At 43.6% G+C, this 11026-nt stretch overlaps 1 protein-coding gene across 1 annotated transcript; it reads right to left on the reverse strand.

The window, feature by feature from the left end:
- Positions 1 to 3458: 3458 nt before the first annotated feature.
- LOC109895157 (chondroitin sulfate N-acetylgalactosaminyltransferase 1) lies at positions 3459 to 10789 on the reverse strand. The gene is made up of 10 exons (XM_020488817.2): positions 10583 to 10789; positions 8548 to 9140; positions 8314 to 8414; positions 7962 to 8134; positions 7465 to 7681; positions 5761 to 5862; positions 4896 to 5077; positions 4691 to 4785; positions 4502 to 4583; positions 3459 to 4402 (listed from the first exon to the last, which is right to left on the reverse strand). The coding sequence occupies exons 2-10, from the start codon at positions 8935 to 8937 to the stop codon at positions 4110 to 4112; spliced, it is 1635 nt and encodes a 544-aa protein (XP_020344406.1). The 5' UTR covers positions 8938 to 9140; positions 10583 to 10789; the 3' UTR covers positions 3459 to 4109.
- Between the last annotated feature and the right edge of the window lie 237 nt (positions 10790 to 11026).

Genomic DNA, 11026 nt, shown 5'->3' on the forward strand with positions numbered 1-11026 from the left:
TTAGAAGTGCCCATCCAAGAAGGCTCAAGGTCATAGGCCACAGATAAAATTACATCAAATCACCTTATATCTACAGTAGCTTTGACTGGACTGTCATACTATCAAAATCTTAGCTAGCAAGCTTGCATTCATCATTATGAATCAAGTCGACAATCTACTGGCAAATGCTTTTTAATCCTTGTCATATGAAAATAAATAATGAAGCAAAATTATTGATAAAACGTATCTGTGCTTATCGGCCATTGGACATAAACATTGGAAATCGCAAATTCAACAATGAGTGGTTTGCAAAGCGACCACTAGCCTATTATACAGTGGAGTGGGTTTGTGGTTCCAAGTCTGGGTTTAAGGGTCTCTTTTCCAAGATTGAAAACAGAAACATTCAACATTGGCCTTGCTGTCAATCCAGCATGACTTCTGCTGCACTCAAAACAACTGTAAACTCAGAACTTGGAAATCTGCCTTCAGTGAGTTTAAGATACATGAAAACTCTGAAAAAAACTAGCTCTGACTGGGAAAATACATTTTGAATGGTCATCCAACTCGGAGTTGCATATCTGGATTTTCCAGATATCTTGAGAGCACCATAAATAGAGAGAATGCCAGACTTTGATGGCAAAATTTGCCCACGAAGGACCTCCGCGCCCCCTTCCTGTTCAAGTGAGTCCAAAAATGCCTTGTATGATGCTGCATGAATTATGTAATAAGCCAGGGAGATAGCTAAGAAAGTAATACTAAGTGTATGTTATGTTGTACACTGTTAGTAGCCCATGTTCCTCACCCTAATAATTTTCCCTCTTTTCCATTAATTTTGCCTACGGTTCTTACTTGGTGGTGCACATGTAGCCTACAGTCTGTTTTAGAGAAATGTAATCATTGAATATTGTAAGAGCTTTCATTGTCTGCTTATAAACTCGGCAAAAAAAGAAACATCCTCTCACTGTCAACTGCTTTTATTACCAGCAAACGTAACATGTGTAAATATTTGTATGAACATAAGATTCAACTGAGACAGAAATGGAGTAGTGTCCCTGAACAAAGGGGGGGGGGGGGTCAAAATCAAAAGTAACAGTCAGTATCTGGTGTGGCCACCAGCTGCATTAAGTACTGCAGTGCATCTCCTCCTCATGGACTGCACCAGATTTGCTAGTTCTTGCTGTGAGATGTTACCCCACTCTTCCACCAAGGCAACTGCAAATTCCCCAACATTTCTGGGGGTAATAGCCTTAGCCCTCACCCTCCAATCCAACAGGCCCCAGATGTGCTCAATGGGATTGAGATCCGGGCTCTTCGCTGGCCATGGCAGAACACTGACATTCCTGTCTTGCAGGAAATCACGCACAGAACGAGCAGTATGGCTGGTGGCATTGTCATGCTGGAGGGTAATGTCAGGATGAGCCTGCAGGAAGGGTGCCACATGAGGGAGGAGGATATCTTCCCTGTTACGCACAACGTTGAGATTGCCTGCAATGACAACAAGCTCAGTCCGATGATCCTGTGACCCTCCACCTCCAAATCAATCCCGCTCCAGAGTATATGCTTCGGTGTAATGCTCCTTCGACGATAAACGCACATTTTACCATCACACCTGGTGAGACAAAACCGCGAGTCGTCAGTGAAGAGCACTTTTTGCCAGTCCTGTCTGGTCCAGCGACGGTGGGTTTGTGCCCATAGGCGACATTGTTGCCAGTGATGTCTGGTAAGGACCTACCTTGGGCTCCTGAGTGGCGCAGTGGTCTAAGACACTGCATCCCAATGCAAGAGGTGTCACTGCAGTACCTAGTTCAAATCCAGGCTGCATCACATCTGGCTGTGATTGGGAGTCCCATAGGGCGGCACACAATATGTCCGAGTTTGGCTGGTGTAGGCCGTCATTGTAAATAAGAATTGGTTCTTAACTGACTTGCCTAGTTAAATAAAGGTAAAATAAATAAAAATAAAAATTACAACAGGCCTACAAGCCATCAGTCCAGCTTCTCTCAGCCTATTGTGGACAGTCTGAGCACAGATGGAGGGATTGTGCGTTCCTGGTGTAACTCAGGCAGTTGTTGCCATCCTGTACCTGTCCCGCCTGTGTGATGTTCTGATCCTGTGCAGGTGTTGTAACACATGGTCTGCCACTGCGAGGATGATCAGCTGTCTCCCTTTAGCACTGTTTTAGGCATATATCTCTCTCTCTCTCTCTCTCTCTCTCTCTCTCTCTCTCTCTCACACACACACAGAGATAGAGGGTAAGGAGGAAGGAAGAGAAAGAGAAATGGTTTTGAAATATTGACTATGCAAGACCAGAAAGAACACAAATATTGACATACATGCTCATCTACTCCCAAATCATGTAAATCCAATGATATTGCATGCAATCCAATTAGGCTTCTTGATCCTTCTATCCAGGTAATGGGCTCCAAGTCAGTTGGTTGGTTGGGTCCCGGACAGTTCTTCTTGGTTTGTAAAGCTTGGGTTATGGCTACAAACATTTTATCTATTAGGTGTGTCAAAACACATAATGTTTGGGAACCCACTGCTTAGGTACCCAAATGTGGTCACCAGCTTGAAATGAAGGTGTTGTAACACGTGGTCTGCCACTGCGAGGATGATCAGCTGTCCGTCCTGTCTCCCTGTAAGGCTGTCTTAGGTGTCTCACATTAAGGACATTGTAATTTATTGCCATGGCCACATCTGCAGTCCTCATGCGTTCTTGCAGCATGCCTAAGGCACATTCAAGCATTTTATGTAATAGTTTGTACATCTCAATTGTCAGTAGAAACCACATTTGTTTAAGCAAGTCAGCCATATCAGCTATGTTTTTTTAAAGGCAGTAAATGAGGCTGAATGAACTGTTTCGCTGGCAGATAAGGCTCCGCTGATAGCCAGGTGTAGCAGTGGTAAGGTGTTGGGACTGTGTTGGGACAGCTTTATGTAGGCCCTAACAGTTTGTGGGCACTGTTTGTCACCGTTATAGTGCAATTAATGTATTGTTTAGTGTTGTGTTTTTTAGTTTCCCCCACAAACATTTACATGTTAAAATTGCCACTGGAATGTGATACAAAACGAGGCAAAATAAGAACACATTTATGTCCCACCCCACTTCTAAAACACAGGTTCCACCAAAGTGTTTCTTCTGTTCTGTGTCAAAACATGCCTGACCATGAAATACTGGCAGTTGTAGTCCTCCACCCCCTGTAGCTATGTCTGCACAAATAGACTCTCTCTGACACGCACACACACACACACACACACACACACACACACACACACACACACACACACACACACACACACACACACACACACACACACACACACACACACACACACACAGAGGGGAAGGAAGAGAGAGAGAAATGGTTTTGAAATATTGACTCTCCCAATGTTCCAATGCCAGAAAGAACCAGAAAGAACACAAGTATTGATGTACATGCAATTGCTCATCTACTCCCAAATCCTATAAAACGCTATGATAGTGCATGCAATCCGCATTCTTTTAATTAGGCTTCTTGATCCTTCTATCCAGGTAATGGGCTCCAAGTCAGTTGGTTGGTTGAGACATTATGATCTTGTATTATTCTAATAAATATTCAGATACAGTTATAAATACAAAGTGTTATACAAAAACATTCTTCCCTTCATTTATGCAAAAATATTGCAAAATATTGTCCATAGCAGGTTGACAGTCTCAATACAACAAAGTGGGTAAGGTTCTTCTGCCCTCCCTGCTTTCTCCCAGTGAGCACAAGAAGTTGAAAGACATCTTTGCAACGTCTTTTCAACCAAATGCTCATAGAACAGACTCATCAGATCATTAGGCCATCATCCGTCAGCAAAATGGCAATGACGACGTACATGACATCACATCAATGTTTCATTCAATAACATTTTAATCTTGTCATGACAAAGTTCATGTCTCATCCCTCTACACACCCTCCCCAGTCCTTAAATTCAGTCTGTAGGATGATGAGATCATTGTTCTCTCAACAGAACCTCTCCAGACGTTCTGATTTCCTAACTCTGACCACAGGTCCAGGGTCAGATATAGTTCAACCTCCTAATGGTTAAGGCTAGGATAAGGGGTAGGGAATTCTGATCTTAGATCTGTGGTTATGGGGCAACCTCTACCTCAAATGACTTGAGTCGTTCAGTAGTTTCTGCCTCTCCATGTGCTCCTGGATCTCCTGTGTGAAGAACAGCTCCCCCAGGTGGCCGTGAGAGGCCTCGCTCATGGCCTTGGTCTGCATACACATCTTATACTTGTCTGGCTGCAGCTCGTCCGCGCATTGCTTCTCATGCCACAAGTGGAAGAGACTACGGGAGGGAGATCGAATCACCATCAGCTTGCTGTGCAGGTACTTTCTGTATAGGTGAACATCCTCCAAACCCCAGCCTTTGGTGTTCCGGTCAAACCCACCTGTGCAGATCAGAGATATAAATTGACAAACTCAATCAATCAAATTAACAATCAGTCAGTCAGTCAGTCAATCAATGAAGAAACATATCGTTTAATTACCTATGTTGATGAAATCAGACCTATACTGGCAAGTCATGCCAAACCCAAAATCTCTCCAGAATCCAGCATCCTTCATTATCACCTGTTGCAGAAAGACACAAAGTAAAAGTATCATAAAAAAACACTATGTAATGTATAATACCTTTTTCCTATTTCCACACACAGGTGCAACGGCAAAGAAAGACTCACCAGTTGTTGTTGAATAGAAGGGAAGGGACTCTGGTTATTGTCGATAAGAGATGGATTGTACTGACTGAAGAGAACTGGGTAGAACACTTTCTTACCTAAAGTTTGAAAAACAAAGACATGCATCTTCCATTAAAACTTCCATTGACAGGCCGACACACTGACACACCGACAGATTGATAGATAGTTCGTAGCTCCCGCCTCTCACCAGGCTCTGCATTGAGTCTGCAGGATGTGAGGAAGTCTAGGGTAAAGTGGATGTCGACATCGCAAAAGAAGAGCAGCACGTTGTGGCTCCGCCTCCAGGCCCGTGCGCCCACCTCTAAGCCCCGCCCACGAGAGAATTCCTCATTCAGTTGGATCAGTGTGAAGTTTCGGAACTGGGTTTCCCTGTGGAAGGGAAAGTTTTGCTGAGGTCATCTAAATCAGTGTTTAATGAGAAAAGGTCATCAGTCCAACTGGAGGTCCTCAATCCTTAGGTCAAATCTAAACAAACACAGTTGTGGCTAGAAACTGAGTTTCATCATTTGAGTGGGTCATACGAAAATTTGGAAATGTAATCAAATCAAAATATGGGTGGTTTAACTTAACACACTTCCACATATTCACATACAATAAGCCCTGTCTGTGGTCAAACAACTTCTGCCCTTATCATTCCAGTCCTGTTGGTTATCCTGTATCTGTATATGTATGGATCTGCTACAATCAGGAGATTACTCTAACTTCTCTCCTTACAGTCTCCTAGCTCTGCAGAACTCCCCTGGCTCCTAATGCTTGAAAAGATGTGCTGATTAAATAACATTAACAGTTACTGTATATCTCATTGGAGTTATATCTACACTATCTGCTATCTACCAACGACCGCAATGCAGCACGGACTCATCCCTAATTAGGAATTCCGGAGGAGCAATGCATTCATTAGAGGGCAATGTGCTGTTGGACAGTACACCGTGGAGCTGAAATTGAAGATTAAGATTTTCTGACCTTTGAGCCCTGTTTGATGGAGTAAGCTTGCTGTATATTTGAACTTGTAATTACTTACAAACATGGTATAGCTGAGAAGAGTGTATTACCTGGATGTCTGATCCATGATGGCTTTGACCTCATCAATCTGGTCCCTGCCAAAGTAGACCACAGTGAGGTGGGTCTTCCCTTCCTGCTGGATGCACACCTTTCTGAAACAGCAAGATGGCAGTTACAGGCTGACCACACCGCTCGCGTCGCGTGCGTGAGAGTGGCAAAATACATTTACAAATCCATGTTATTCAATTATTGCACCCACACTGTTCGCGCACGCCAACGAACATCTGCGTTGCCAACGGCTAAAATAGAAATCAGTTCTATTTCTGACGCATATCGCGCTGCAAGTCCTGCCTCTCCCATCTCCTCATTGGTTTGTAGAAGCAGGTATGCACGTGCCATCTCCTCATTGGTTATACCCACGTTGGTGACTGAAGACGAACTAGGTCAGTGGCGGTAATGCACCTTATGAAAGTTGCCAATCGCAATATAAAGTCAAGAGAAGAAAAAGCCTGGAAGGAAAAGAGATGACTAGAAACGATTCGGTTGACCCTTTTACGTGTGGATTAATTGTCGGAGTAGAGGACCTTGGGCATTTCAGGTAAAATAACAACTCAATGTTTATATCGCATGACAGATTAGCCAGCAACAGCAAGCTAACTAAATAGAACAAATTAGCTAGCAAGTGCAAGCTAACTAGCTAAATTGCCATAAATGTTTAATGCTTTTCGACCTGTCCCCAAATTAATGTAATTGGTTCAGAGTTTGTTTTGATATTTTAACCTGCGTGTCGTGATCGCGTTTGGTGTGGGGGGACAAAATACATTTATGCACGATGGCGCACGCGCGCAGCCGGTTTGGGTTCTGTGTTATAGTCAACCTAGACCACAGGTGTCAAAATTATTCCACGGGGAGCCGAGTGTCTGAGGGTTTTCGCACCTCCCTTGAACTTGATTGATGAATTAAGGTCACTAATTAGTAAGGAATTCCCCTCACCTGGTTGTCTAGGTTTAAATTGAAAGGAAAACCTCAAAACCTGCAGACACTAGGCTCTCCATGGAATGAGTTTGACACCCCTGCCCTAAACAGATGGGCTGCCTCCTACAATGTTACCAATGTTCCAGCATACATACAGTACCAGTCAAAAGTTTGGACACACCTACTCATTCAAGGGTTTTTCTTTATTTGTACTATTCTCAACATTGTAGAATAATAGTGAAGACATCAAAACTACGAAATAACATATGGAATCATGTAGTAACCAAAAAAGTGTTAAACCAATAAAAACATATTTTATATTTGAGATTCTTCAAAGTAACCACCCTTTGCCTTGATGACAGCTTTGCACACTCTTGGCATTCTCTCAACCAGGTAGTCACTTGGAATGCATTTCAATTAGCAGGTGTGCTTTTTTAAAAGTTAATTTGTGGAATTTCTTTCGTTAATGCGTTTGAGCCAATCAGTTGTGTTGTGACAACGTAGGGGTCGTATACAGAAGATAGCTCTATTTGGCAAAATACCAAGTCCCTATTATAGCAAGAACATCTCAAATAAGCAAAGAGAAACGACAGTCCATCATTACTTTAAGACATGATGGTCAGTCAAAACAGAATGTTTCAAGAACTTGATGGTCATAAACACCTGACATTACAATTGTTGATGCTGAGAGAAAAACTCTGTATATACAACGTAAATAGTTATCTTTACTTCCAAAACCGCCTGAGATTGTGGGCCATGTCGTTTATTTTTGTTCGAACCTGAAGTTGTTGATGAACTGTCTGAATGTGTCAGCCCTCCTGGACAGAGGTACTATGATGTTGATGAGCATGTGGCGTGTGTCCACTCTCTCATTCTTCACCCTGACCACCGGGCCGAAGGGTCTGAAGAACACCAGCTGTCTGAAGTCCTGCGGCCTCTCGCCCTTAAACATCAGCTCATACACTGTCCCCTTGTCACGCTCTGTACGGGTCAGCCCTGTTAGGGATGGACGGACGGACGGACCGACGGACGGATGGACAGACAGACATACAGACAGACAGGCGGATGGACGGACGGACGGACAGGTGGACAACAGACAAACATCATCAAGTACAAATCATTTAACCAATTGCAAATTGTCTTCATGGCTCTCTGGAGATCTGAGAGGATTTCAAACTTGTAAGCAATTTGTTGAAAAATTCCTCCTTTTTCATATTAAAATTCCACCTAGATAACAGGAGGGCAAAGTACACTTAGCTGGGCCCAATACGCTCACCCTCTATGAAGTCCGATGGTGAATAGGAGCGTCGGCGGCGCTCTCCGTGTTTCCGGGGTCCGTTGAGGACCTGCAGGGCTATCTCTAGCGTGCCTGTCAGCTCGTCTCTCCGGTCCTTCCTCACAGGCCTCTCCTCTGGATGACGGGTCAGGCCCATCTCGAGCTGGTACACCCTGGAAAATAACCATCCTGAGTAGCACTGCATTTATACTGTATCTCAAAATGGAAACGTGCTTATGGTTATGAGTATGGTCAAGAGGTTTCCATGGTCAGGTCATGTGGTTAGTGTAAAGCTCAGGGGTCTAATTATAAGGCCTTTGAAATACATAAGGTCAAAGGTCACTTGACTGACCTGTGCAGGGTGAAGCTTTCGTAGGGAATCACGGCGTACTCACTGGGCAACTTCTCACCAGACTGGACCTCAGCCCGGCTCAATTGGGCCTTGAAGAACTCCTGCCGGAAGAGTTGACATACTGATTGATAAAGATGAACACACACACACACACATGCACATGCACACACTCATGCAATAACACACACACACACACACACAGACACTTACACACACACACACACACACACTCACCTGAAGGTCGGTGTGTGTCTGGGGCCTATGCAGGCCCTCCAGCCCCATAGGTAGAACCCCTTTGGCCCTGGCCTTTTCCAGAGACTCCTGCAGCTGCTGGGTCCTCATCTGAAGAGCCTCTTTGAGCTGAGCTATCTGCTTACTGAGACTGTTAATATAGTGCCTGTGTGTGTCCTCGCTCTCCTGCAGTAGCGCCAGGTAACCCTCTTTACTGGTGGCTCCTCCAGCCCAGACCTGGGCCTGTTCATGGCTGTAGCTGCTCTGGGGTTTGCAGGCCAGCAGGTAGAGTAGAGACAGGCAGCAGCACACCACTAGTGCTATGACCCCAACACGGGCCACCAGAGCTAACAGCCACCTCCGGAGCATTGTGGATTCAGAGCACATTAGCATTTACACAGCACATCTCTGGAGCACGGTAGGGGCTTTCAGCTTATAGAGGTCATACTTCCCGTCATCTTCACTGCCCACACTCATCTCTCAAGTCCCCCATGACAGAATGGTCTTAATGTCCCACGACACTCATTCCACCGATAGATGAAGTCCATCACAGCATATTCATGCCATATTAAAGGTTAAAGGGCATTCTTCCTTGCCTGAAATGGAAAACAAATGTATTAAGTTTCTAATAGTAAATTCCAGCTTCAACAAACACACTGTAGTAAAACCTGAGTCCTGATTACAGAATCAGGCTATGGGACAGTACATATCCAAGCAAAAGTCAGGTTCCTGTTAGGCTCCTACATTCAGTAGGACAGCTGTATGACTGACAATGTGTGGACTGCGGATGAATGACATACTGTTCCAAATGAAAGAAGCAGAATATTATATTTACGTTACAGTATCAGAAAAGATGATGATTCGATTTAGAGCAGTGGTCGGCAAAAGGCAACTGGCCCACAAGTGTTTTTAAGACATACAGAGAAACACCTGAACTTACATAGTCTTGCAGAACCACAGCGCTGTAGAAGAAAATGCAGGACACAAACCTCTCTCTATATCTGTGTGTATGTGTGTATGTGTGTTTTGTTAGTTAACGTTAACTCTCAGCACAGTTAGCCCTTTATAGACCAGGTAGAGGTTGAACTCATGAAAGAGCTGCTTATGTTTCCAGGTCCACTCGAACTGTCAGAGAGGATACACATAGCCTGCAGTACACACCCGTGTGTGTGTGTTTCTCAGAAAGGATACAGACAGCCTACAGATGTAGAATCTTAATTTGATCACCATGTTGCAGGATACATGTAAAAAGTGCATTGCATTTGAGGTTTAAAAAGGCTTCTGAAGTTTGTAATATCCACTTTGAAATTTCAGACTTGATTTTCCCTTAAGAAAAAATATGTCAACCCCTACAAAAATGTCCATTAATTATAATCCACATAATAATTTACATTTCCTGTTGCTCTAGGATTATTTTCCTGCTGTAGAAAACTGGCTCAAATTAAGATCCTAGATCCCAGATCCAGTCCACACTATAGGATATTATACAGCCTGCTAATGTGTATGTGTGTGTGTGTGTGTGTGTGTGTGTGTGTGTGTGTGTGTGTGTGTGTGTGTGTGTGTGTGTGTGTGTCAGTTTTTGTCAGAAATGTGTAAAATCTATGTTATTTTTATACTGATACTCTGTAGTGCACTGCATTTCAGATTTATTTTTTACACCAGTTATTATGCTTATGCTAGCAATCTTGTCGAACTGAGCTTTGCAATGAAACATTGACCCATCATTATAACACATTCGAAATATAGTGACATGGACTTTGGTCATGTTGCAGGACAGCTACCAGAGTTGAAAATACATACTTTTAATGAAGATACAGATCTTCATTCGATGAAGGGATCTTCACTGAAATATCATATCTACGCACGTATCAGTAAACTGATACTAAGATTCATATTTAACTAACATATCTCTCTCTCTGATTCACAGTTTGACATTAACTTTCTGATTTTACTCAGAGAAACAGACAAACAAGTCTGCAATCCACATGCCCTCAATAACTAAACACTTCTTATTCAATATAAAACGATGTATACTCACCAACTGCTCTCCATCTCTCGGCATGCAACATAGCAGAGATAAGACAGATCCAACATGATTTAATAATCGCCATGCATCTCTTTTAAGAGTTAGCAAACTTACTGCACAGAGCTCTGCGCTTCCTTCACATTAGCCCACGACAGAGCTCTCTCTCTCTCATTAGGACGCCTGAGAGCGAGAGAGAACGAGAGCAAGAGAGAGAGAAAGAGAGAGTGAAAAAGAGAGAGGGGGGACACAGAGAGAGCTGAAATGGCCCTCTTTGGCTGAGCTCACTGCTGCTGAGTGCACCCTCTGTCTCAGCCTTCCTCTTCCTCCCCCACCACTCCCTCTCCTCCCTCATTCTCACCATGAGAGCAGTGTTTGTTAGTGTGGGGTTGTATCAGTAGTATGAAGTAACTTCCTTTCCTACCAGTTCGTTCACCTATTAGTGGTACTAAAGGAAAC

The sequence above is a fragment of the Oncorhynchus kisutch genome, linkage group LG8 (assembly GCF_002021735.2).
Source record: "Oncorhynchus kisutch isolate 150728-3 linkage group LG8, Okis_V2, whole genome shotgun sequence".
NCBI classification, from domain to species: domain Eukaryota; kingdom Metazoa; phylum Chordata; class Actinopteri; order Salmoniformes; family Salmonidae; genus Oncorhynchus; species Oncorhynchus kisutch.